Here is a 27,230-nt window from a genome sequence, read left to right as displayed (position 1 = left end):
CAACAACTAAAAGCAGTGTTTACTGTATGTGAGTATTTCTTCCACCATATATATATATATATATATATATATATTTATAATTATTAACTTCTCATCTCCTGCTGTTCACATTGTGAGTTCTTAAGAAGACCGACGTAGAGAGGGTGAAAGTGGCCAGAAAAGCTCCTCCTTTTCTTCATGTTCATCAACAATCATATATATAAAGCAGTTTTGTACAAAAACGCCATTAAAGGAAATAAACCTCCCCGTCTCATAAAGCCGTGGTGTGATATGGCTCATAACGTCACACTGACTGTTTTGTACACAGATTCCCTCTTTGGTTTTGGTTTTGTGTCAACATAGAAACATGTTTTCTGTATTTAATAAACATGTTATGCTCTTTCTATATCTGGATGCTGTGTTGTAGCATATTTAATAATACATTATGTAACTTTTCTAACTTAAGACAACAGCTTTAGAGTCCTTTCCATGCTGAGTTGTAACAGGGCGAATGGTGCCTGTGTATTCATGTTTGTGCACGATGTAACGGTGGTTGGAGCTGGTGTGTGCTCAGCAGCTTCTGTGGACAACGCTGACGGAGCAGGATAAGAAAAGAAGAAGACAAAAGCACATTTGGGACTGGACGGACAGCAGATCTTACAAAATGTCAATTTAAAGCTCTCAGTGTGTCGGATTTAGTGGCCAGTGTTTGGTTTGTCCTTTCTGGGCTACTGTAGGAACATTGTGGACTCTCAGTATTAGATAAAAACATGTCATTCTAAGGTATCTTATCTTATCCATTAGGCTATAAATGAATCAATAGAGGCATTACATAATAAACTGTCTGACAGTGAATGTCACACGTGTTCTGCAGATCTTATCTGAAAAAACAATAATGGAAGTGTTTCCAGAGGACACTTAAAGTGCTGAAGCAGCTTTTTCTTGGACGGATTGGGTCTGTGTATCATCTGTAAGGTGCAGGGAAGAACTTCAGATACTATTATTTGTTCTTTATTATTATTATTATTATTATTTGTTATTTTCTGGGGAGCATTCCAAACTCCTGCCAGGTTACCCCAATAATGGACAGGTGTGAGAGCTGAGGGTTCACTGCTCTCTGTATGGAGGGAAGTGAGAAGTGACGGTTGAACCTGTTGTTGTATTGGAGGAGTTACTCAGTAATGAGTTTAACAACCAGAGTCTAAAAACTGGTCTGAGACGGCACTACTGTTTGTTTCCTGGAACAAAGAAAACTTCACAGAAAGAGCAGTTTAAGTTGTGAACAACAGAATAGGTTAATTTACATGATTTAAAAATAAAGATGAGATTTTAATTGAGTCTGTTCAAGGCGAGAGAGATACTTATAATGCACACACACATAGTCAACTGATTTCCTGTAAATGGAGAAGGGAGGGGTGAGACAGGCCATGTGATCAGGGTAGAGAGCACAGGGAGGGAACTGAAAGGGTACAGTTTGTTCTGACTCCATTTTGAGCCGATCGGAGCAGAAGGAGGAAACTAAAAACTAAATACTGAGGACTAAAGACTGAGACAGAGTGAGTGTTGATACAACTTTACATTATTTTACTGTCAAATACTCTGATACTGACTTCTCTCTGTGGACTGTAGAGGAAAGAAACTCAGTGTTTCAGAACTCAGCTGTTCAGTGTGTGTGTGTGAGAGAGAGAGGGAGGGAGGGAGGGAGGGAGAGAGAGAGAGAGAGAGAGGGAGGGAGAGAGAGAGAGAGAGAGAGAGAGAGAGAGAGGGAGAGAGAGAGAGAGGGAGGGAGGGAGGGAGAGAGAGAGAGAGAGAGAGAGAGAGAGGGAGGGAGAGACCATGGGGACTTCCCTGTTGTCTGAATGTTCTTTCTTGGTATGACGCACTTTAAATTCCGTCTTTCAGAACCATGTTTGTTTTGGTTTGTTTGGTTGATTTTGAGTATAATAATAAGTATAATAAAATCTCTTCTAAAATGTAATTGTTAACTAAAATAAGAAATTGTTTGTGATAGAGACAGAGAGAAATCATTTGTTAATTCAGTAGTAATAGTTCTTTATAAAGACACAAGGGCCAAATATTTAGGTCTAAAGGTTGACAAAGTTTGACCTGATATGTTTGTTTAGTGCAACTGTTTCTTTTGCAGTAATTTCATTATTATAAAAATACTTTTCCTATTAACTTTATAATCATTATGCAATGAAAATGTATTGACTCTACTTTGACTTGGTCCATGACAGGGTGGACAGCCTATGGTCTATTGAATACAGTGAATATGAAGTTAAATGGAAAATCTTATTTTTATGTTTTATAGAGATAATGAGACATATATTCATAGTCAGCTGGGTGTTAAATATTACTCGCAGTAAACATCCAAAAACACCAAACTTAAGATCTGAATTTGAGCCTGTCCTGGTTGGACTGTGGGTCTTATCATTACATTTCTACAGAAGGCAGCAGTAAAACCAGCATGACTACATGCAAACAGTGTTACTTTGCATTAGGATGGACTACATTCCTCCATTATGCAATGAAAGTGTATTGACTCTCCTGCAGGGAGTTTGTCTCTCCAGTGTGCAGACTTTACCTGAGCACTGAATGAACTGTCTGTATTCTGCTGACGGTTTAGTTCAGTTGTCTCTACATTGCACCGATTCAATTCACTAATTTATTAATTTGTGTTGAACTTGCAGTGGTGTGTTGTGTCAGATCTGTACTGCAACCCCCCCCCCCCCACACACACAAAAACAACACTTGTTACAACGAACAGAATAATAAAGCTTATGGATAAAAATACACATTAAATAAGCCAACTGACTTTGTGTGCAACAGTCTGTCAGAGTCTGTGAGTGAGTTTTCTCCCTGTGGACTGTGGAGGAAAGAGATTAAATCAACAGTTACATTTCTGAGTGTGTGTGTGTCTCTGTGTGTGTGTGTGTGTGTGTGACATTGTGTACTTCCTGTTCTCTCCGTTGTATAACTTGTTTGCTGCCCTGATGTGACACAGTTTGAATTACCTCTGCTAATTCCATGTTTTGTTTATTTTTTTTGCTTTTTTTAGTTGATTTTGAGTTTGTGTAATACAGTTTCCACTAAAATGAAGAAAAAACCTTGTTTGTACTACAGTGTGTGCAGGACAACAAGGGAGCGTCTCAAGTCTCTTAACTTCATCCACATTTCCCTCACTTACATCTTTCCCTTGCATGAGGATGCATGGAGAGACGTGAGGAAACCATTCGAGGAGAGAGGAGAGAGATATGTGGTTTTAGAAAAACGACTTTGGAAGAACTTCTCTGATGATTAAAGTAAAGTACGGAGGGGGCACCACCAAAACTGACCCAAAAAGACACAGAACAGGAGGCAGGGGAAGTTTTATTGAATAATTACTGTTGTGGTTGGAGATGAGGTTGAGGAGATGGATGGCTGGTATGGCAGAGGAAAGGTGGAGAAGGAGGCAATGTGGCCGGCAGAGGGAGTGAAGGAGACACAGATGAGGAGGAACACAAGAAAACAAATGCAGTACAATGAGTACAGCCGTGGCCATAACACAAAGGAGACATGAACAAATGTAAAAAGCTGACTCACACACACACACACACACACACACACACAGTGTGGGGACAGGGAGGTGCAGAGAACTGGGAGGGAAACTGAAAGTGAAAGTGTTCAGTTAGTTCAGACTCCATTTTGAGTGGACAGAGCAGAAGGAGGAAAACTGAATGCTGAGGCAGGGTGAGTGTTCATACAACAGATATTTTGTTTTACTGCCAACGTTTTTCCCCAGTGGACTGTAGAGGAAAGAAATGTTAGAATGAAGTCAGCGGTTTGATTAAACTGAGAGAGAGAGAGAGAGAGAGAGAGAGAGAGAGAGTCACTTCCTGTTCTCTCAGTGTTCCATGTGACTGTTGAACAAACGTGTTTCTCTTGATTCTCGTGTCCTGAGCTCACAGTCAGTGTTACTGTTTTGTCTCTCAGACTGCAGATGAGAAGATGAGTGTCTGTGCGGAGGAAGAGGAGGACGGAGCAGAGCCTGCAGTGTCCAGCTGTCTGTCTATGAAGAGTGACCGGTCCAATGATCCACCTCTGAACTTCAGTAATGAACCTGGACCCTCAGACACAAAGTAAGAACACTGCTACTAACTCATTTATACCACTCATATTCAGCTACCTTTGACAATGCCATGTGTTGCTTTTCTTGTCTCGTTGACTTTGTGCATAATATAATTTCTAAAATGCATTAGCTAACAAGAAAGAACCTTTTGTGATACAGACAAATGATTCATTTGTTCCATCTTCCTCTTAGTATCTGTGACAAACCTAGAAAAGCTCCAATCTAAAAGCACTCATACAAACTGCAGTGCTCTCACTCAGTACCGGGATGGAGCCAGATGTTGTAAACATTCCAAGATTAACCCAAACCTGAGTAGAAGTCTAGAAATCTATACGTCATTTGAGAAACACATAATAGTTGTTCAGGATAACAATTGTCCATTAGAGACTACTTCCTATTTTGGATCTAATTGTTCTACAGTTTTCTTCATCATTCTGAAACAGGAACAGAACAAATGTTCAGGATGACACATTTTTTCTCCGGACACCTCAAAAGAGGAAAAAATTGTTTGATGATTTTATTTTAGATGACATAACACAGGTAGGGTAGGAATCCAGTGTAAACAGCATTACTAGTCTTAAAACCTATTTATGTTAAACTAAGCTGCAGTAGAGTTCACAGAATGAGCCCGACCAATATATCTGTCAGCTGACATTATTGCATCTGTATCGTCATATAAGTTATCAATATGCTGCCATATTAAAACATTATATAATGCAGAAGAAATACTAATATAAATATATTAGTGTCAGTGCAAAGTTTCTCCAGAGGAGAGTGCTGTGGATTACAATACTGTGGCAAGCAGCAAAGAGTTAGAGAGAAGAAGCAGCTGTCAGCAGTGTCAACTAGAATTTGTTGAAAATGATTTAACAGTTAAAAATATTTCACTGAAACATTTAACTGAAATATAAGTTGTTTGTTTAAGGAAGCAGCCTTCTGAGTACCTCTGCAGAGTCATAGTAGTGCACAATCTCTAAAATCGTTATAAAAATTGGTCTTAAAGATCCCGTATGATTCGGGCTCTTTAATGAATGTTTAGCTGACAAATCTGCTACATGTGAATCCATCCCATAATATTGTAACAGATGGTGACATTTCCACAGTAATAAAACTTTAGCTCTGGTCTGATCAGAGAGACTGAGGGTAAATGACATAAAGCTGAAGTTAGTTTAAAAGCCTAAACAATTCAGTGCTTTTAAGAAAGTATTCGGGGCTGGAGCCCCAGAAACCTGAAGCTGTAATCTGATCTAAGAGGACTCCTACAAACCTTTAAACTTCCTAATAATGGACAGTAGTGGTAGTTTGTGTATTTACAGCTTTCATATGTCTTCAGAGAAGTTATCAAGGATTCAAGTAGAATAAATGAAAACCTGTTGGTGTTTGCAGAGTTCAGTCCAACAGACGAAGAGCAGAGTCTGCAGTGTCCAGCTGTCTGTCTATGAAGAGTGACCGGTCCAATGATCCACCTCTGAACTTCAGTAATGAACCTGGACCCTCAGACACAAAGTAAGAACACTGCTACTAACTCATTTATACCACTCATATTCAGCTACCTCTGACAATGTGTTGGATTTGTTGTTTTGTTGATTTTATTGATATATATATTGTATCAATCATTGGAAAAGTCTTTACGTAAATCAATCTTAAAGCAAATCCTCATTCAAATACTCGTGATCGTCATATGGCAACTTTTTAAACAGTATTTCTAACCTAACTTTTGAAATTAATTCTTCTGTTTGGGCACTTGTGTTAGCTTTTGGCTTCACAGAGTCATGCCATGGTATTTTAATTTGAATATATAACTAATAAAATTAGATTTTTAATATCCACCCTTATGTCCACAGTTGCTCCACCTGACATTTTAGGGGTTCAAGCTTTAATAACATAAATCATATTTATTATTTTAATGTATTTAAATTATATTCAAACTAAATAGGTTTTATATAATAAACTTATGTGTCAAGAATGTATTAAAATCAGACAAAAAATATGGATGTCATGTTATTGACTCATATATAATTCAATTCAATTCAATTCAATTTTATTTGTATAGCGCCAATTCATAACAGAAGTTATCTCAGGACACTTTTCAAATAGAGCAGGTCTAGACCGAACTCTTTATAACATTATTTACAGAGACCCAACAGTACCACCATGAGCAAGCACTTGGCGACAAAGGCAAGAAAAAACTGCCTGTTAAAAGGCAGAAACCTAGGACAGATCCTCCGGCTCTAGGTGGGTGGTCGTCTGTCTCGACCAGTTGGGGTGAGAGAGAGAGAGAGAGAGAGAGAGAGAGAGAGAGAGAGACAGACAGACAGACAGGTGCACAGCAACAACAGTATTAGCAATGGCAATCTAGCAGGACCATGGCAGGAGGCTCCACCAGGATCGACAAGAACCTGCGAGACGAGAAAGCACAAGAACTCCGGGGAAGAAGTGAAGTTAGTAACATGCATTAATGGAACATGAATGAGTGCAGAAAGAGAGAGGAAGAGAGGAGCTCAGTGCACCATGGGAAATCCCCCGATAGTCTAGGCCTATAGCAGCATAACTAAGGGATGGTTCAGGACTCACCTGATCCAGCCCTAACTATAAGCTTTATCAAAGAGGAATGTCTTAAGCCTACTCTTGAAAGTGGTGAGGGTGTCTGCCTCCCGAACCACAACTGGAAGCTGGTTCCACAGGAGAGGAGCTTGGTAACTGAAGGCTCTGGCTCCTGTTCTACTTTTAGAGACTATAGGAACCACAAGTAGCCCAGCATTCAGAGAACGTAGTGTTCTAGAGGGGTAATAGGGTACTATAAGCTCTTTAAGATATGAAGGGGCCTGACCATAAAGAGCTTTATAGGTGAGGAGGAGAATTTTCAATTCTATTCTACATTTTACAGGGAGCCAGTGCAGAGAAGCTAGTACAGGAGAGATGTGATCTCTTTTTCTAGTTCCTGTCAGTACTCGTGCTGCAGCGTTCTGAATTAATTGGAGCGTTTTAATGGACTTATTGGGGCAACCTGATAATAAAGAGTTGCAGTAATCCAGCCTTGAAGTAACAAATGCATGGGTTAGTTTTTCTGCATCTGTCTGTGATAGGATGTGTCTAATTTATGTAATATTATGTAAATGAAAGAAGGCAGTCCTAGAGGTCTGCTTTATGTGGGAGTTAAATGACAAATCCTGATCAAAGATAACTCCAAGATTCCTGACAGTGGTGCTAGAGGCCAAGTTAATGCCATCTAGAGTAACTATATCTTTCGACAGTGAGTCTCTAAGATTTTTGGGGCCAAGAACAAGAATTTTGTTTTTTTCTGAGTTTAACATCAGAAAATTGAAGGTCATCCAGGATTTTATGTCCTTAAGACATGTTTGTAATTTAGATAATTGATTAATTTCATCGGGCTTAATTGATAGATATAACTGCGTATCATCTGCATAACACTGAAAGTTAATGGAGTGATTCCTAATAATGTTGCCTAAAGGGAGCATATATAAAGTAAATAGTATTGGTCCAAGTACAGAACCTTGTGGAACTCCATGACTAACTGTAGTATTTATTGTAGATTCATCGTTAACGTGTACAAACTGCGAGCGATCTGATAAATATGACTTAAACCAGCTTAGTGCGGTTCCTTTAATGCCAATTTGATGCTCAAGTCTCTGTAAAAGAATATTATGGTCAATGGTGTCAAATGCAGCACTAAGATCTAATAATACAAGTACAGAGACAAGTCCATTGTCAGAAGCAATCAGAAGGTCATTATTAACTTTAACCAGAGCTGTCTCTGTGCTATGATGAACTCTAAATCCTGACTGAAAATTCTCAAATAAACTATTGTTATGTAGAAAGTCACACAAATCTTTGGCGACTACTTTCTCCAGAATCTTAGAGAGAAAAGGGAAGTTAGAAATCGGTCTATAGTTGGCTAAAACCCCTGGGTCAAGAGTGGACTTTTTAAGAAGGGGTTTATGTCTAATGTTGATCGTAGTGAGCCTGCAGCAGTATCGACAAGATTATCAATTTCAGAGGGACTAAAGTTATTATAGGACTCTGTTGAATTCAGACATGGCATTGAATTAAACACTGAAGGAATCTCCTCCTTAAATTTAGCTACAGCACTGTCAGATAGACATCTGCTGTAGGAAGTTTTGCCTAATGGCTTATAATCTAATAGTATGAATTCAAAAGTTATTAAATAATGGTCAGATAGGAAAGGATTATGTGGGAAGACTATTAAATGTTCAATATCAATGCCATATGATAGAACAAGGTCAAGAGTGTGATTAAAACAATGAGTTGGTTTATTTACACTCTGACAGAAGCCAATTGAGTCTATTAATGATATAAATGCGTTACTAAGGCTGTCATTGTTAACATCCACATGAATATTAAAATCACCTACAATAATTACTTTATCTGATTTAAGGACTAAACTTGATAAAAACTCTGAGAATTCAGATATAAAATCAGAGTACGGTCCAGGAGCGTGGTACACTATAACAAATAGAACTGGCTGCAGTGTTTTCCAGTTTGGGTGAGAAAGACTAAGAACAAGGCTTTCAAATGAATTATAATTTAGTTTAGGTTTAGGGTCCATTAAAACGCTCGAATCATATATGGCTGCCACTCCACCTCCTCGGCCAGTGCCTCGAGGAATGTGAGTATTAATATGACTGGGGGGGGTGGATTCATTTAGGCTAACATACTCCTCGTGGGACAACCAGGTCTCAGTAAGACAAAGTAAATCAATATCATAATCTGATATTAATTCATTCACTAAAACAGCTTTAGAGGACAGAGACCTGATATTTAACAGTCCACATTTCATTCTCTTATTTTGTGCTACTGAGGAGTTGGTTTTAATTTTTATTAGATTTTTATGTTGAACTCCTCTTGTTTTTATTTCTTTAAATAATTTAGGTGGTCGGGGGACAGACACAGTCTCTATGGGGTTTTGGGTGGGTGACTGTTCTAAAGAAAGAGCAGAGAAGTGTGTAAGACCAACACAGTCTCACTCCCACAACGTCAAATAGCGACTGTAAACGGGTGTCGTTACCGCCGACGTGGATAACAATCTTACTGTATTTACGTTTATCTTTAGCCAGCAGTTTTAAATTTGATTCAATGTCGCCCGCTCTGGCCCCAGGGATACATTTAACTATGGCCGCTGGCTTCACTAACTTCACGTTTCTGACTATGGAGCTGCCAATAACCAGAGTTGGTTCCTCAGCGGGTGTGTCGCTGAGTGGGGAAAATGTATTAGAAACGTGAAGCGGTTGGTGGTGAACTGTGGGCTTCAGTGTTTTAGTCTCCCTTCGCTCAGTCACCCAGCCTCCCTGTCTTCCCGGCTGCTCGGGAACTACCGGAGGATGCATCGGCTAACTTTTTTTAAAGTTATTTTTTTGGCCTTTTCATGCCTTTATTAGATAGTACAACCGAAGATAGACAGGAAAGGTGGGTAGAGAGAGAGAGAGAGAGAGAGAGAGGGGATGACACGCAGCAAAGGTCGGATTCGAACGCGGGTCGCCAGCTCTACCGACTGAGCTAACCGGGCGCATCTGGGGGCTGGCTAACTATAGCGGCTAAAGATATCTCTGTGGTACCGTTCCTCTAACTCACTAAGCCTCGCCTCCAGCCTCGCCTCCAGCCTCGCCTCCAGCGCAGTAAATAAACTACATTTAATACAGGAACCATTATCATTAAAGGAGGCAGAGGAATAACTGAACATCTGACACACTGAGCAGGACAGAGGAGAGGGAGAGGGAGAGGCCATAGCTAACTGCTAATGCTAATGAAACTAGCGTGTATGAAAAACTTTGAAAGTAGTGAAAAGTCACTAAAAGAAGGAGAAACTCCGAGTGTTTAGGTAGAACTAGTCTACGTTTAAATGTTAAGCGGGAAAATAACCGCTGTAACGAGTAAAACTAATTTATATTTCCACAGTAATAAAACTTTAGCTCTGGTCTGATCAGAGAGACTGAGGGTAAATGACATAAAGCTGAAGTTAGTTTAAAAGCCTAAACAATTCAGTGCTTTTAAGAAAGTATTCGGGGCTGGAGCCCCAGAAACCTGAAGCTGTAATCTGATCTAAGAGGACTCCTACAAACCTTTAAACTTCCTAATAATGGACAGTAGTGGTAGTTTGTGTATTTACAGCTTTCATATGTCTTCAGAGAAGTTATCAAGGATTCAAGTTGAATAAATGAAAACCTGTTGGTGTTTGCAGAGTTCAGCCCAACAGACGAAGAGCAGAGTCTGCAGTGTCCAGCTGTCTGTCTATGAAGAGTGACTGGTCCAATAATCCACCTCTGAACTTCAGTAATGAACCTGGACCCTCAGACACAAAGTAAGAACACTGCTACTAACTCATTTATACCACTCATATTCAGCTACCTCTGACAATGTGTTGGATTTGTTGTTTTGTTGATTTTATTAATATATATATCGTATCAATCATTGGAAAAGTCTTTACGTAAATCAATCTTAAAGCAAATCCTCATTCAAATACTCGTGATCGTCATATGGCAACTTTTTAAACAGTATTTCTAACCTAACTTTTGAAATTAATTCTTCTGTTTGGGCACTTGTGTTAGCTTTTGGCTTTGCTAGTTACATTTTGTTAAATTATAATAGAAATTATATTTGAGAGAAACTTTTTCACTCAGCCGTAAAGGTCACTTGTGGTCCTCTGGTTGATGCAATATCCTGTTAACTGTTATAACTTGTTCACTTCAAAACAAAAGTCATGTGGTACAGTTGTGACAACCTGACATTTGATAACATAATACTTTTTTTAATTATCTCAACAGCTTTAAAATGATTGGTATTTGTAAAATATGTTAAAGGTTTCAAACACAGAATGATGCCATGGTATTTTACTTTTAATATATCACTAATAAAATATGATGTTTAATATTTTTGTCCACAGTTGCTCCACCTGACATTTTAGAGGTTCGAGCTTTAAAAACATAAATAATATTTATTATTTTAATGTCTTTAAATTACATTCAAACTAAATAGGTTTTATATAATACAATTATATGTGTCAAGAATGTATTAAACTCAGACAAAAAATATGGATATCATGTTATTGACCCATATATAATGTCTCTGTAGTTCTTGTGCACTGAAATGAATGTTTGTTAACACTTGAATGATCACTTGATGATCACAGCACAACACAATGTGATGTTGTACGATGTAACTGAGTTTGGACCCAAGGAAGGCGAGCTGGATGATTAAATAATAAATATGAACCAAATGTTATATTATATATATTATATTCACCTTAAACAGAAGGGTAACAGACTTATACTCTCTGTGACCATCTGAGCTTCTGGACAGTGTTCTGTCTTCTTGATTGATTTTCAACAATCAACAAATTATTTTAATTATAAAGAAATATCTTCACAGAGAGAGGAAGAGGAGGCAGCTGTCCTGCTGTGTTTTGTGTCAGGATGTCCTGAAGGATCCAGTCTCTACCAGCTGTGGACACTGGTTCTGCAGACAGTGCATCACCTCATACTGGTACCAGTCTGCTTCATCAGGAGACGCCTCCTGTCCCCAGTCTGGAGAAAGACCCAGAATAAGACAAAGTAAGAGTTTACTCTGTCTGCTGACGGCACCATGTCCATTATGGCTGTTCAAGATCTATATATATCAGTACTTTTTAAGTCCAACTGAAATTTATTTGCATGTTTTCTTTTCTCCTTCAGTATAAATATCTGCTCTGTATCACTTGTCTTTTGAGATATAAATCTGAACCCAGATGGTTAATGATAGCGACCCCATCCTCTCCTGGTGGCAGACCTAGCAGTAGGTCTTGTGTTTGCTTTAACCAATCAGAATGGTGTTCGTTTTCAGCCTGCATAGATGGAGATAGAGAACTATTGAACGTCAATGTTGTATCACAGACAGTCTCACTGGTTAACAGCCTGAGACACAACAAGAGCCACAGAGTTTAAACAGCAGCCTACATTAGCTTACCTGCTTTTGAACAAGCAACCAAACAAACATCCACTGAGGAAAAGGGACTGCTAACATCAGTTTGCAGACTACAGTAGATCAATAATTCTATTAAAACAATCTGTTATATTTTATCTTATGTTTTACCACATTTACATAGTCATTGGGTCCTTTGTTGTCTCACAATGCTATTGGTGGTAAATTTGTTTATAAGTCCCGCCTTTTGCGAACTCACTCAACTTCTCAGGTTTCTTTCGAACAACATCTCTTTGTTTCATTGGACTAAATTCATCAGATTCTGTAAGTAAAATGTCTTTTACATTTTTTTGGTTGTTATTACAATGTACACTGGGCCTTAACAGCCTGAGACACAACAAGAGCCACAGTAACAAGTATTTTCTTAATACATGGACAGTATACATTCTAATTGTGTTGTGTTCTGGCCAAATTTGTGATTTAAAAGTTTTATTTAAAAAAGTAATTAAATTTACAAAACAAAAAACAATTTCCCAAAAAAGGAAAACAAAAAAAAAAAAATTTGGGAAAAGAAAAAAAAATAAATGGGGGGGGGGGAAAGAAAGGGGAGATTTTTTTAAAAAAAAAAAAAAAAAAAAAAAAAATAAATTACATTAAATGGCTGGTGATTGGGATGCATATTTCTTTTAGCATGATAAGTAGAGAGCATAACAAGCTGTCAAGAGTATGAAAGTATCCTATCAAGGGGAAATTCAGCAGCATCAAAAAAAATATAAAAGAAAAAAAAAACCAATTGGGATAAAAAGTGGGGGGGAAAAATGGAATTTTTGGAATAATGTGACGTCTACCAAGGCAATGTCAATGGAATACGAGCCAAATCTGAACTTGGATTGTCAGTGATGTTGTGATGAAGCTTGCTTCCACACACAGAAGGTCAGAACTACAAAATGTATGCAGAAAACTACTCAGTGTACCATTATTAGTGAAACTCCTAGGGAATAATACGGGGAAACCAGGGGCCCCCAACGAGAAGAAGAAGATAAAAAAAAGGGGGGAAAAAAAAGGGGGGGGGAAAAAAAAATAAAAAAAAAAACGCCCCTTGCCAACCCCCCCCCCCCCAAAAAAAAAAGAAAATAAAAAAAAAAAAAGAATTTTAAAAAACAAAAAAAAAAACCCCACAAAAACCCCCCCATAAATTTTTTCCAAAACACCCCCCCCCCTTGTTTATTCACCCCCCAAGAGAAAAAAAAAAAAAAAAAAAAAAAAAAAAAAAAAAAAAAAAACAAACATCCACTGATCCTGGAAAAGATACAACACTTGCACTGCTAAGAGAGCATGACCATGTTCAGGCAAGGGAGCCCAGCATCACAGATAGTGACATCAGAAAGCCCTCTGAATGCTTAAAAGAAAACATTCAAAAAAATTTAACCTTTCCTTGATGGCAAGGACCTAGTTGCACATTTCCCAGTGAAGACAGGGGGACGCTGCAGACACTGCAATAAAGGATACACCAACACGCAATGCAGCAAGTGTGATGTTCGCCTTTGCTTTTCAGAGGACAGAACTGTTTTTGGGACTTTCACTAACAATGAAAGTCAGTCATGAAAAAAAAAAGGAATGAAGAATTTGCTAGAAAAGCTAGAGTTTTATCCTGTTTAACAGTTTTTAATAAATGACTTCATAAAAATATGACTAATGTGTGATTATTATTAATGTTATATACCTTTATGGGGCTAAGTAAGCAATAACCCTGCAAACTAACCCGTAGTAGATCTGAATTGTTGTTCAGACAACATGAGTACAAATACAGAAATTTTAACTACCTAAGCCCAATGTTGCAATATTACAACATTTCTTATAAATACATAAACATTATTTTTAAAACATTTGTCATCTGAAGGTAAAATAATTTTTTAAGGTTTTCTATATTTGGGTCTTACAGGGTTAAAGCACAAAAGTGCATTAAACAGCTTAAAATGTAACCAGCCAGTATCAACAGTGGTCAGTGTAGATGTTTAACATGGTCCTCAATTCACTACCTCTGCTAACAAAACACTGTCTGCCCTCAGCTAAACTACACTTTCAGTTTTTACTCAAACATCACAACACTGCTTGTTATTTACTCTTCTTCTTCTATTCTTAGATACATCATTTATATATTGGTGTAAAATCATTTTTTTTCTTCTCACATTTTTTCTTCTCTTTCAGCAGATGGTGGTCTGCAGGAGGTTTTAGATGAACATAAGATTGGTCTGAGGAGGAGATGTGAACGTGTGACTGAAGGAACTGATGAAACAGGAAGTGGAACCCTCCTCAACAGGATCTACACTGAGCTCTACATCACAGAGGGACAGAGTGAAGAGGTTAATACCCAACATGAGGTGAGACAGCTTGAGACAGCTTCCAAGAAGAAGACCTTCCATGAGACTCCAATCAGGTGCCATAACATCTTTAAAGCCTTACCTGACCAACAGAGACACATCAGAGTGGTTCTGACAAACGGCGTCGCTGGCATTGGAAAAACCTTCTCAGTGCTGAAGTTCACTCTGGACTGGGCAGAGAGCTTGGAGAACCAAGATGTCAGTCTGGTGGTTCTGCTTTCGTTCAGGGAGCTGAACCTGATCAAAGATGAGCAGTACAGTCTTCTCAGGCTGCTCCATGTTTTCCATCCAACATTACAGAAGGTCACAGCAGAGCAGCTCGCTGTCTGTAAACTTTTGTTCATCTTTGACGGCCTGGATGAAAGCAGACTTTCACTGGAATTCCACAACAATGAGGTTGTGTCTGACGTCACACAGAAGTCTTCAGTCAACGTGCTGTTGACAAACCTCATCAAGGGGAATCTGCTTCCCTCGGCTCTCGTCTGGATAACTTCCAGACCTGCAGCAGCCAATCAGATCCCTCCTGAATGTGTTGACAGGGTAACAGAAGTACGAGGCTTCACTGACCCCCAGAAAGAGGAGTACTTCAGGAGGAGAGTCAGTGATGAAGATCTGTCCAGCAGAATCATCTCACACATCAAGACCTCCAGGAGCCTCCAAATCATGTGTCTAATCCCAGTCTTCTGCTGGATCACTGCTACAGTTCTGATCCACATGTTGACTACAGACCGGAGAGGAGAGCTGCCCAAGACCCTGACTGATCTGTACTCACACTTCCTGTTGGTTCAGACAAAGAGGAAGAAGCAGAAGTATGATGAGGGACATGAGACGTGTCCACAGGAGCTGATGGAGGCTGACAGGGAAGTTCTTCTGAAGCTGGGGAGGCTGGCGTTTGAACAGCTGGAGAAAGGAAACATCATGTTCTACCAAGAAGACCTGGAGCAGTGTGGTCTTGATGTCACAGAGGCCTCGGTGTACTCAGGAGTTTGTACAGAGATCTTCAAAAGAGAGAGTGTGATCTTCCAGAAAACAGTCTACTGCTTTGTTCATCTGAGCATTCAGGAGTTTCTGGCTGCAGTCTACATGTTCCACTGTTACACCAACAGCAACACAGAGGTACTGGAGGACTTCCTGGGAGAAGGATATGTTGATTTATCTCTGGACGTCTTCCTGAGGGAAGCAATGATAAAATCCCTCAAAAGTAAATATGGCCACCTGGACCTGTTTGTTCGCTTCCTCCATGGCCTCTCTCTGGAGTCCAACCAGAGACTCTTAGGAGGTCTGCTGGGTCGGACAGACAACAGTCCTGAATCCATCCAGAGAGCCATCAACAACCTGAAGGAGATGAACAGTGATGATATCTCTCCTGACAGAAGCATCAGCATCTTCCACTGTCTGATGGAGATGAACGACCACTCAGTCCATCAGGAGATCCAAGAGTTCCTGAAGTCAGAGAACAGATCAGAGAAGGAACTCTCTGAGATCCACTGCTCAGCTCTGGCCTACATGCTGCAGATGTCAGAGGAGGTTCTGGATGAGTTGGACCTGCAGAAGTACAACACATCAGAGGAGGGACGACGGAGACTGATCCCAGCTGTGAGGAACTGCAGAAAGGCTGTGTAAGTCCAGATGTGATTGTCAACATTATTAGAGTAGAAATACACAGTTTACACAGATGCACAATATAAACTTTAACTTTTATTTAAATAATTATAAATCTGTTAAACTACAAATTTCTTTGTTGTTTGTTGGAATAAGAATGAGACAAATATTGTTATAGTCTTGTTTTCAACATTGACTTCAGCCAGGTAACCTCCACTTGAGAAAACTATTACCCATGAAATTATAATAATACACACGTATCTGAGGTAAATGACCAGCTGAGCTGAGCTCATGTTAATGTGTCTGATTTTATTACTTTGTGTTTTATATTTACTGTCATCACAGAATTTCTGACTGTAGACTCTCAGAAACTCACTGTGAAGTCATGGCCTCAGCTTTGAAGTCCAACCCCTCCCATCTGAGAGAGCTGTACCTGAGTGGGAACAGCCTGAATGAGTCAGGAGTGAAGCTTCTGTCTGCTGGACTAAGGAGTCCAAACTGTAGACTGGAAAATCTGAGGTCAGTTCACATATTTTTATTTTTTCCGAAATTGAGAGAACTGGACAGTTTTGCTCAAAATTTAGTCTGTACTCTGGATTTATGTAAAGGAAACTAGGATTTATCCTTCAATGTACTGCAAAATTAAATCAATATTTATACATTTTGTTACACGTGAGACACATTTTTATGAATAATGTCTAAACTGGATCATACAAACTACACTATAATTGTTAGCAAATGTACTAGGTTATATTTAAGATTAGAAGAATATGACCTCACTTTACTCATTGCACATTAAATCCAGTTGTAAAGATGAGTCAGTAGGCTGTGTGTTGATGGAGATAGCTGTGGTTGTGTGAGAGCCTCACAGCTGCTGGGACAGATGTTAAATAGGTTTATAAAGTTATATATTTACTTAAGTCTTATTTTTTCATATTGGCCATTTTGGAATTCTATAAAACATCTCTCTTAATGTTTTTCAATTACTGAAACATCATTGTTTGAATAAATAGGAGAAAATGAAAGTAACACAATTATCACAGAGTTCACTAAGATCAGACCTTTTGTTCATACTGTCATTTTTCTTTCTAGAAGTTTGCACTCACAGTTAACTGTAGAAAATGTCCACTGCACAGAAAAACACAGAGATCAAAGCATATTTCCAATTGTAGCTGTTCAAAGGATCAATATAGTTATTCTCCTCTAATTACAGAAATAACTGAGATCAGCAGTATTAATGTGTGTTGACATAAATGTGTGTATGAATGTTGTGGTGACATTTGGGTGATCATTATGATGACATGATGTGACAAAGTCACTGTGGGAGTCACTTTAAACCTGAACACATCTGATCCAATTATAAATTAATTTGTATCTACATATTTTATTCTTTATTCAGATTGAGGAGCTGCAGGTTGTCAGAGATCAGCTGTGATTATCTGGTCTCAGCTCTGAAGTCCAACCCCTCCCATCTGAGAGAGCTGGACCTGAGTAACAACAAGCTGCAGGATTCAGGAGTGAAGCTGCTGTGTGGTTTTCTGGAGAGTCCACACTGTAGACTGGAGACTCTGAGGTCAGACACCATTTTTTATTTCTGTGCTGAGATTACTATGATGTGAAAGTTGTGCTGACAGTAAAGTGCAGACATAAGTCTGATATTTTACTGAGTCCACATTGAATAATTCACAAAAGCAATACTGAGTGAAATATTAAAACAAAACACACCATGCTTCTTTTTTTTCCACAATATGTTTATTGTCATTTTCTTATAACAACCCAACAGTAAAACATACAGTAACAATACAATTTGAGACTACACATATTCACATTACCCAGCCACACATACTCACACACACATACCCTCATCCCCTTGCACCAATCTAAGGTAAAATATAAATAAAATAAAATAAATATTTTCCATCATCATTTTCAATTTTCTTTCAGGTAGAGCCCACCTTTCCATCTTTAATTATATTCATATATGGTTCCCAAAGCTTAACAAAGTATTGCCCTCAGCAATGTAAGTTAGTCTTTCCAGACCAATACATTGCGATAGTTCCTTTATCCACATCTGTAGTGATGGTGCTTCCATACTTTTCCAACAATAGCCAATAGCCCTCCTGGCTTGAAGAAGTGCAAAGTCCAATAGTTTAGTCTGTTTCAATGTCTGTTTAAAGTTCTTCGGATATATTCCAAGCAAACAGAGCCCGGCATTTAAAGGGACTTTAGTGTTAAACAAGTCTGACAAACATTTTAAAACATCCTTCCAAAAATCCTGGGTCTTTAGACATTCCCATAGACAGTGAAATAGAGTACCCTTCTCAGTCAAGCATTTAGAACACACATCAGGAATATTAGCAGACATACGATGAAGCCTGACAGGAGTAATATACATCCTCATAAGCCACTTATATTGGAGTAATTTAAACCTTGTATTTATTGTCTGTGTTTGTGCTTTTAAACAAGCGTCATTCCAATCCGTCTCATGAATATCTTCTTTTATATCCAGCTTCCAAGCGTTTAATTTATTGTGTGCTGACACACCATGCTTCTTAAATAAACCATCACATGAAATGAAAATGTAGATTTAATGTGAGTCATCTGTTCACTTTTGTCCAAAATTCATCCTGACATATTTAGTATCTTTGGGATCTTGAGTTGAATCTTCAATCACTTTCTGTGGCTTTTTCTTTGTGTTTGGCTGCACAACATGAGTTTGTATAGATGGAGCCACTGGTGGAGTTGGCAGAGGTTAAGAGCTGAAGTCACTATGTCTTTATTGAAGCAGCAGCACGTTGTCATTAATATTAATGAGAGCTCTTTTTCACTCTTTGTATTTTACAGTTTTCAACCTGCTGTTGGGTTCAGGTGTTTGGAGTTTCCATTTTCTAAACTTGTACATTGTAAACCTTCTTCAGCTCTGAACAGATTATTAAACACTGAATGATTTCAAGCAGGAACATTGTCTTCTAAACTCACATCTTTTATTCTTTATTCAGATTGATCAACTGCAGTTTGTCAGAGATCAGCTGTGATTATCTGGTCTCAGCTCTGATGTCCAACCCCTCCCATCTGAGAGAGCTGGACCTGAGTAACAACAAGCTGCAGGATTCAGGAGTGAATCTGTGTGGTTTTCTGGAGAGTCCACACTGTAGACTGGAGACTCTGAGGTCAGACACCATTTTTTATTTCTGTGCTGAGATGAATATGATGTGAAAGTTGTGCTGACAGTAAAGTGCAGACATAAGGCTAATATTATACTGATCCACGCTGGATATCATAATGGTGGTGTGGTAGTATGAGAGGTAGTTGTAGAATGGTAGTGTGTAAGATTTAGTGACATCTAGTGGTGTAGACTACAGTGGCTGCGAAATGCTTTAAAAATGTGAAAGGCCCTATGTGTAGGTAAAAACTGCTCATTCTAACATAAACACAACGATTCTTCAGGTGATTATTCACTAATGAAAACATCACTATGAACATTATATCAGATAATAACAAATATTTTCAGTATTTTCTTTTTCGAACAATGTTATGAAGCCATATGTTGCTTCTACTGACTGAATAGTTTAAACTGAAGATACTCTGATTTTATGACTCCACTATTCCTAAAAGAAATATTGTAGATATCATCCTGACATATTTAGTATCTATAGTGGAATCTTCAATCACTTTCTGTGGGTTTTTCTTTGTGTTTGGCTGCACAACATGAGTTTGTATAGATGGAGCCACTGGTGGAGCTGCAGAGGTTAAGAGCTGAAGTCACTACGTCTTTATTGAAGCAGCAGCACGTTGTCATTAATTTTAACGAGAGCTCTTTTTCACTCTTTGTATTTTACAGTTTTCAACCTGCTGTTGGCTTCAGGTGTTTGGAGTTTCCATTTTCTAAACTTGTACATTGTAAACCTTCTTCAGCTCTGAACAGATTATTAAACACTGAATGATTTCAAGCAGGAACATTGTCTTCTAAACTCACATCTTTTATTCTTTATTCAGATTGAGGGACTGCAGTTTGTCAGAGATCAGCTGTTCTTCTCTGGTCTCAGCTCTGAAGTCCAACCCCTCCCATCTGAGAGAGCTGGACCTGAGTGACAACAAGCTGCAGGATTCAGGAGTGAATCTGTGTGGTTTTCTGGAGAGTCCACACTGTAGACTGGAGACTCTGAGGTCAGACACCATTTTTTCTTCTGTGCTGAGATTAATATGATGTTAAAGTTGTTCTGACAGTAAAGTGCAGACATAAGGCTGATATTATACTGATCCACACTGAGTATCTTAATGGTAAAGTCTGTTTTTTATTCAGTGGTTTATTTCAGTGACTGTGGCAAAGCAATGTTGAGCTAACAGGATAATTCCCTCTGAACCTTTTAAACTTATGGTTTTCATTGTATAATCCACATCATTATATTTAAATGAATGATAAAAAACCACATACATAAAATGTATGTTTATAAACAGAATATTATGTATTAATATAAGTAATCTCTATTTCAACTATCAGATAATAACAAATATATTCAGTATTCTCTTGTTCCAACATATTTATGAAGCTATATGATGTTTATACTGACTGAATAGTTTAAACTGAAGATACTCTGATTTTATGACTCCACTATTCCTAAAAGAAATATTGTAGATATCATCCTGACATATTTAGTATCTATAGTGGAACCTTCAATCAGTTTCTGTGGCTTTTTCTTTGTGTTTGGCTGCACAACATGAGTTTGTATAGATGGAGCCACTGATGGAGCTGGCAGAGGTTAAGAGCTGAAGTCACTATGTCTTTATTGAAGCAGCAGCACGTTGTCATTAATATTAATGAGAGCTCTTTTTCACTCTTTGTATTTTACAGTTTGCAACCTGCATCCTGTTGGGTTCAGGTGTTTGGAGTTTCCATTTTCTAAACTTGTACATTGTAAACCTTCTTCAGCTCTGAACAGATTATTAAACACTGAATGATTTCAAGCAGGAACATTGTCTTCTAAACTCACATCTTTTATTCTTTATTCAGATTGAAGAGCTGCAGGTTGTCAAAGATCAGCTGTTCTTCTCTGGTCTCAGCTCTGAAGTCCAACCCCTCCCATCTGAGAGAGCTGGACCTGAGTGACAACAAGCTGTATGATTCAGGAGTGAAGCTGCTGTGTGGTTTTCTGGAGAGTCCACACTGTAGACTGGAGACTCTGAGGTCAGACACCATTTTTTATTCTGTGCTGAGATGAATGTGATGTGAAAGTTGTGCTGACAGTAAAGTGCAGACATAAGGCTGATATTATACTGATCCATGCTGAGTATCTTAATGGTGGTGTGGTAGTGTGAGATGTAGTTGTAGAGTGGTAGTGTGCAGTGACAGCTGGTGGGGATTTTCGCTGGGTGGGCTAACAAATGCATTACACTCATCACTATGTCACACAGCAGCATCACATCAAGTTACAGCAACAACATGGTATACTTTGTTATAGCAAGTGCTCTACTGCAACACTGGGGAGACAAACCTAACGGAATGACCTGATGCCAAAAAAATCTCTCTCTCTCTCTCTCTCTCTCTTTCTACATCAACACATGCCAATTGCACTACAACTACATTATAGAAAAGTACCAGCAACACCATGTACCAAAAATAAATCTACAAAACCAAAGCAAAAATAACAGTATTTGTAATAGGGAGAGTTGTTTCAGAGCTTGGGCATACCTTTTTTAAAAAGCAGCTCACACTGACGGCCTTTCTGTGCCGCAAACAGGTTAATCACCATGTCATTAAAGTCTGCAGATTTTTGGATGAAGTCCCGCTCAATGGACAGCATAGCCAGTGTGTTTAGCCTGTCCTGTCCCATTGTACTCCTAAGAAAGGATTTGATCCTCCTCCGTGAACTGAAACACCTCTCTGACTCTGCAGATGTAATCGGGGTTGTGATGGCTATTTGCGTTACTTTCAGTGTTTCAGAAAAAGTGCTCTGAAAATTGTTCTCAGTCATCCTCAACAGTGACATTGCGGATGTTAGGCCTGCAAACTTGAGCATCGTTTGGATGATGTGTTCCCAGTCTCTGTACTTCCAATTTTTCCTCCAAAGACTTTAAAGAAAATTGATTAGAAAGTAAATAATCCACCTCGTTCATGTTCATGCTAACGCCCGCCATTACCACAGTTGCTAACTTCCCTCTCTCCACGTTCTACTACGAACTAGCCTCACTGTACTGTGGCTACTGCGCTGTGACTGGTCGAAGGTCACGTCACTGTACTGTGGCTACTGTGCTGTGACTGGTCGAAGGTCACTGTACTGTGGCTACTGCGCTGTGACTGGTCGAAGGTCACTGTACTGTGGTTACTGCGCTGTGATTGGCCGAAGGTCACTGTACTGTGGTTACTGCGCTGTGATTGGCCGAAGGTCACTGTACTGTGGTTACTGCGCTGTGATTGGCCGAAGGTCAGCCTTTGGGCTGAATGAATTTAGCCCAAATGGGCAGCATATGAAGGGGGCGTGTCAGGACACCTGTCAATCACAATCGAATGGAAGCTTACCTGTGCTTGGACTGAATGAATTTAGCCCATTCACAGGAAAAACCTAAGATATATCATATATCCTGGGTTTTTTCTGTCACAGTTTGGTGCTGTTGCTGCTCAAAACAATATGTCCTGAGGTTTTTAATAATAGTTTTTCATCTTTACTGTAAAAGATAGGCAGGGATTAGCCCTGTTAGCCCATACCAGCGGTCCCTGGTAGTGTGTAAGATTTAGTGACATCTAGTGGTGTAGACTACAGTGGCTGCGAAATGCTTGAAGAAGGTGAAAGGCCCTATCTGTAGATAAAAACTGCTCATTCTAACATAAACACAACGATTCTTCAGGTGATTATTCACTAATGAAAACATCACTATGAACATTATATCAGATAATAACAAATATTTTCAGTATTTTCTTTTTCGAACAATGTTATGAAGCCATATCTTGCTTCTACTGACTGAATAGTTTAAACTGAAGATACTCTGATTTTATGACTCCACTATTCCTAAAAGAAATATTGTAGATATCATCCTGACATATTTAGTATCTTTGGGATCTTGAGTGGAACCTTCAATCACTTTCTGTGGCTTTTTCTTTGTGTTTGGCTGCACAACATGAGTTTGTATAGATGGAGCCACTGGTGGAGCTGGCAGAGGTTAAGAGCTGAAGTCACTACGTCTTTATTGAAGCAGCAGCACGTTGTCATTAATATTAATGAGAGCTCTTTTTCACTCTTTGTATTTTACAGTTTGCAACCTGCATCCTGTTGGGTTCAGGTGTTTGGAGTTTCCATTTTCTAAACTTGTACATTGTAAACCTTCTTCAGCTCTGAACAGATTATTAAACACTGAATGATTTCAAGCAGGAACATTGTCTTTTAAACTCACATCTTTTATTCTTTATTCAGATTGATTTACTGCAGTTTGTCAGAGATCAGCTGTGATTATCTGGTCTCAGCTCTGAAGTCCAACCCCTCCCATCTGAGAGAGCTGGACCTGAGTAACAACAACCTGCAGGATTCAGGAGTGAAGCTGCTGTGTGGTTTTCTGGAGAGTCCACACTGTAGACTGGAGACTCTGAGGTCAGACACCATTTTTTCTTCTGTGCTGAGATGAATGTGATGTGAAAGTTGTGCTGACAGTAAAGTGCAGACATAAGGCTGATATTATACTGATCCACACTGGATATCATAATGGTGGTGTGGTAGTATGAGAGGTAGTTGTAGAATGGTAGTGTGTAAGATTTAGTGACATCTAGTGGTGTAGACTACAGTGGCTGTGAAATGCTTGAAATAGATAGATAGATAGATAGATAGATAGATAGATAGATAGATAGATAGATAGATAGATAGATAGATAGATAGATAGATAGATAGATAGATAGATAAAAACTGCTCATTCTAACATAAACACAACGATTCTTCAGGTGATTATTCACTAATGAAAACATCACTATGAACATTATATCAGATAATAACAAATATTTTCAGTATTTTCTTTTTTCTAACAATGTTATGAAGCCATATGTTGCTTCTACTGACTGAATAGTTTAAACTGAAGATGCTCTGATTTTATGACTCCACTATTCCTAAAAGAAATATTGTAGATATCATCCTGACATATTTAGTATCTTTGAGATCTTGAGTTGAACCTTCAATCACTTTCTGTGGCTTTTTCTTTGTGTTTGGCTGCACAACATGAGTTTGTATAGATGGTGGAGCTGGCAGAGGTTAAGAGCTGAAGTCACTACGTCTTTATTGAAGCAGCAGCACGTTGTCATTAATATTAATGAGAGCTCTTTTTCACTCTTTGTATTTTACAGTTTGCAACCTGCATCCTGTTGGGTTCAGGTGTTTGGAGTTTCCATTTTCTAAACTTGTACATTGTAAACCTTCTTCAGCTCTGAACAGATTATTAAACACTGAATGATTTCAAGCAGGAACATTGTCTTCTAAACTCACATCTTTTATTCTTTATTCAGATTGAGTTGGTGCAGGTTGTCAGAGATCAGCTGTTCTTCTCTGGTCTCAGCTCTGAAGTCCAACCCCTCCCATCTGAGAGAGCTGGACCTGAGTGACAACAAGCTGCAGGATTCAGGAGTGAAGCTGCTGTGTGGTTTTCTGGAGAGTCCACACTGTAGACTGGAGACTCTGAGGTCAGACACCATTTTTTATTTCTGTGCTGAGATTAATATGATGTTAAAGTTGTGCTGACAGTAAAGTGCAGACATAAGGCTGATATTATACTAATCCACACTGAGTATCTTAATGGTAAAGTCTGTTTTTTAATGAAAACATCACTATGAACATTATATCAGATAATAACAAATATTTTCAGTATTTTCTTTTTCTAACAATGTTATGAAGCCATATGTTGCTTCTACTGACTGAATAGTTTAAACTGAAGATGCTCTGATTTTATGACTCCACTATTCCTAAAAGAAATATTGTAGATATCATCCTGACATATTTAGTATCTATAGTGGAATCTTCAATCAGTTTCTGTGGCTTTTTCTTTGTGTTTGGCTGCACAACATGAGTTTGTATAGATGGAGCCACTGGTGGAGCTGGCAGAGGTTAAGAGCTGAAGTCACTACGTCTTTATTGAAGCAGCAGCACGTTGTCATTAATATTAATGAGAGCTCTTTTTCACAGGTTTCAACCTGCATCCTGTTGGGTTATGTTTCCATTCTCTAAACTTCTATAATCATTAGCTCTGAACAGATTATAAAACACTGAATTATTTGAAGTATAAAACTATCTCTATATCTACCTAACATTCCTAGGTTGATCGCTCTATCCCCAAATTGCTGCTGTGTTCTGTGCCATCAGTGTCTGAATGTGAGTGAAGGGGTGTGTGTGACATGTAGTGTGCTTTGAGTGGTCATAAGATTAGATGGGCACTATATAGGTGCATTTACCATGCCTCCAATTTATGATCAAACATGAATGAAATGGATCCATCATAAGAGTCTATTAAGAGCAGATTTGGAGGGTTAAGAATGTTTGAGGCATCTGGAGTTGACATCTCTTACATTTCCTCCTATCAGAAGATTAATGAATTAATTATTAAGAGAAATTTAAGAGAATGTTTCTGAATGAGCCCCATTGTTTTCTGAAGTTGTATCATTCATTCTTTCAGATTGAGTTGCTGCAGTTTGACAGAGATCAGTATAGATTATCTGATCTCGGCTCTGGAGTCCAATCCCTCCCATCTGAGACGGCTGGAGCTGAGTGGAAACTCCGACCTGGAGGATTCAGGAGAGAACTTGGATGGTTTTATGTCAAATCCACTGGAGACTCTGAGGTCAGTAGAGTGTTGGAGTCCATTGTAATAAACACAGTTAGTATGAAAGATAAGATCCAGTGTTTGCTGCTTTCCTCAGTGAAGCTGTGAGAGGAGAATGATGACAGGCTTCAGGATTGGACAGACAGACAGACAGAGAGAGAACAGTCAGCCAATCAGATCAGCCAGAAGCTTTTTGTGATCATGTGTTTGAGTTGATGTGAAGATGACTGTTGTTGTTTTCATCTTTACAGGAAATACAGAGAGCGAAGGAGACACAGGGGCCTGTACAACTGAGCAGGATTTGGGTTATAGAAGTACGTTCAGGATTAAGTGCTGTGAGAGGGGCTCTCCTGAGGGAAAGAGTGTTCAGAGATCAACAAAGTCCTTTGCTTTTATATGACAATGTTTTATATGAATGTTTTATTATTCTTTAAGTATAAGAATACATCTAAGCATCACCTTATTTTAATAGAATCCTCTGTCGTGCTGTAAACACTGCCCCTTTTATGAACATGTTCATAGCTGGATTGAGGAACCCTGGGTAAATTCATGTTACTGCTTAGTCTCAAATGTTAGGGATGGTGAAGCCAGATAACTATAAGATATCCTGGGTATGTTGACCTGGTTTTGTAGTACAAAGTGGGGAGGAGTCCTACCAATGGCGACTTCAGCTCTGTCTCCTAGAAATTAGGTTTTTATACGACTAATCTGCAGCAGCAAATACGTTTCCACACGTTTCCGCCGCCTCCACAAACACCACGTTACATTAATGTAGTGTTTCAGAAATCATTGTCTCTTAACATAAAGCTGGCAGGTATTACTTGGTCTAACTTTGGACCCTTATCACATATTTATCCACAGTATATATGTTTATATGCACACCTGTCTACAATTTGTTCTCATTATGTATATACATTATAAGTACAGCTCAGCACTGAATCTGAAAAAACATTCACAGAAATAAAATGTAAAAACTGTTTTAAAGATTGTTTTAGAGAATATAATTCTCTTGTGTTGAATTTCATAAGAAAACTAAAGAAAAACATTTTCTTTAGTAAGAATATGTATCAAGATATGAGTTTTACTGCTATACTGTGACAGTGTGTCACCATTTTAAATGCATTTAAATATGAGATATGAGAAGTCAAACATATTGAGCCGTATCCAATACAATCTGCACTATCAATGTGTATGATATTATTTTAATCATTAAAAAACAAACATCAATTCATTGTTTTTTTAGTGTGTTGTTTTTATTACCTTTTTCTTCCTTTTTAACTTATGTGAAGTGTCTTTGAGTGAAAAGTGCTCTATAAATAAAATGCATTATTATTTATTATTATTATAAATCTTTAGTAAACAAGCAGGATTTAATTTATTGATGATTTATGCTGCAAGGCAACCTGTATATAATGCAGTCTCATATAGAAGCTGAGTCATAA

General features: G+C 38.5%; 1 protein-coding gene across 3 annotated transcripts; it reads left to right on the top strand.

The window, feature by feature from the left end:
- Positions 1–1,394: 1,394 nt before the first annotated feature.
- Positions 1,395–27,015, top strand: LOC127371976 (NACHT, LRR and PYD domains-containing protein 12-like). 3 transcript variants are annotated; one of them, XM_051415243.1, is made up of 16 exons: positions 1,395–1,535; positions 3,952–4,097; positions 5,474–5,593; positions 10,305–10,424; positions 11,492–11,673; positions 14,228–16,019; positions 16,348–16,521; positions 17,402–17,575; positions 19,002–19,172; positions 19,999–20,169; positions 21,014–21,187; positions 23,409–23,582; positions 24,482–24,655; positions 25,286–25,340; positions 25,642–25,806; positions 26,040–27,015. In XM_051415243.1, the coding sequence occupies exons 2-16, from the start codon at positions 3,967–3,969 to the stop codon at positions 26,220–26,222; spliced, it is 3,960 nt and encodes a 1,319-aa protein (XP_051271203.1). In that variant the 5' UTR covers positions 1,395–1,535; positions 3,952–3,966; the 3' UTR covers positions 26,223–27,015. The 3 variants fall into 3 exon arrangements, with proteins under 3 accessions (XP_051271203.1, XP_051271205.1, XP_051271204.1); XM_051415245.1 differs by lacking the exon at positions 25,286–25,340 and adding an exon at positions 3,103–3,341 and having other exon boundaries at positions 1,423–1,535; XM_051415244.1 differs by lacking the exon at positions 1,395–1,535 and adding an exon at positions 3,585–3,708.
- The last annotated feature ends 215 nt before the right edge of the window (positions 27,016–27,230 follow it).

The sequence above is a fragment of the Dicentrarchus labrax genome, unplaced genomic scaffold (assembly GCF_905237075.1).
Source record: "Dicentrarchus labrax unplaced genomic scaffold, dlabrax2021, whole genome shotgun sequence".
In the NCBI taxonomy this organism is placed as follows: Eukaryota; Metazoa; Chordata; class Actinopteri; family Moronidae; genus Dicentrarchus; species Dicentrarchus labrax.
This window is presented reverse-complemented; position numbering and strand designations above follow the sequence as displayed.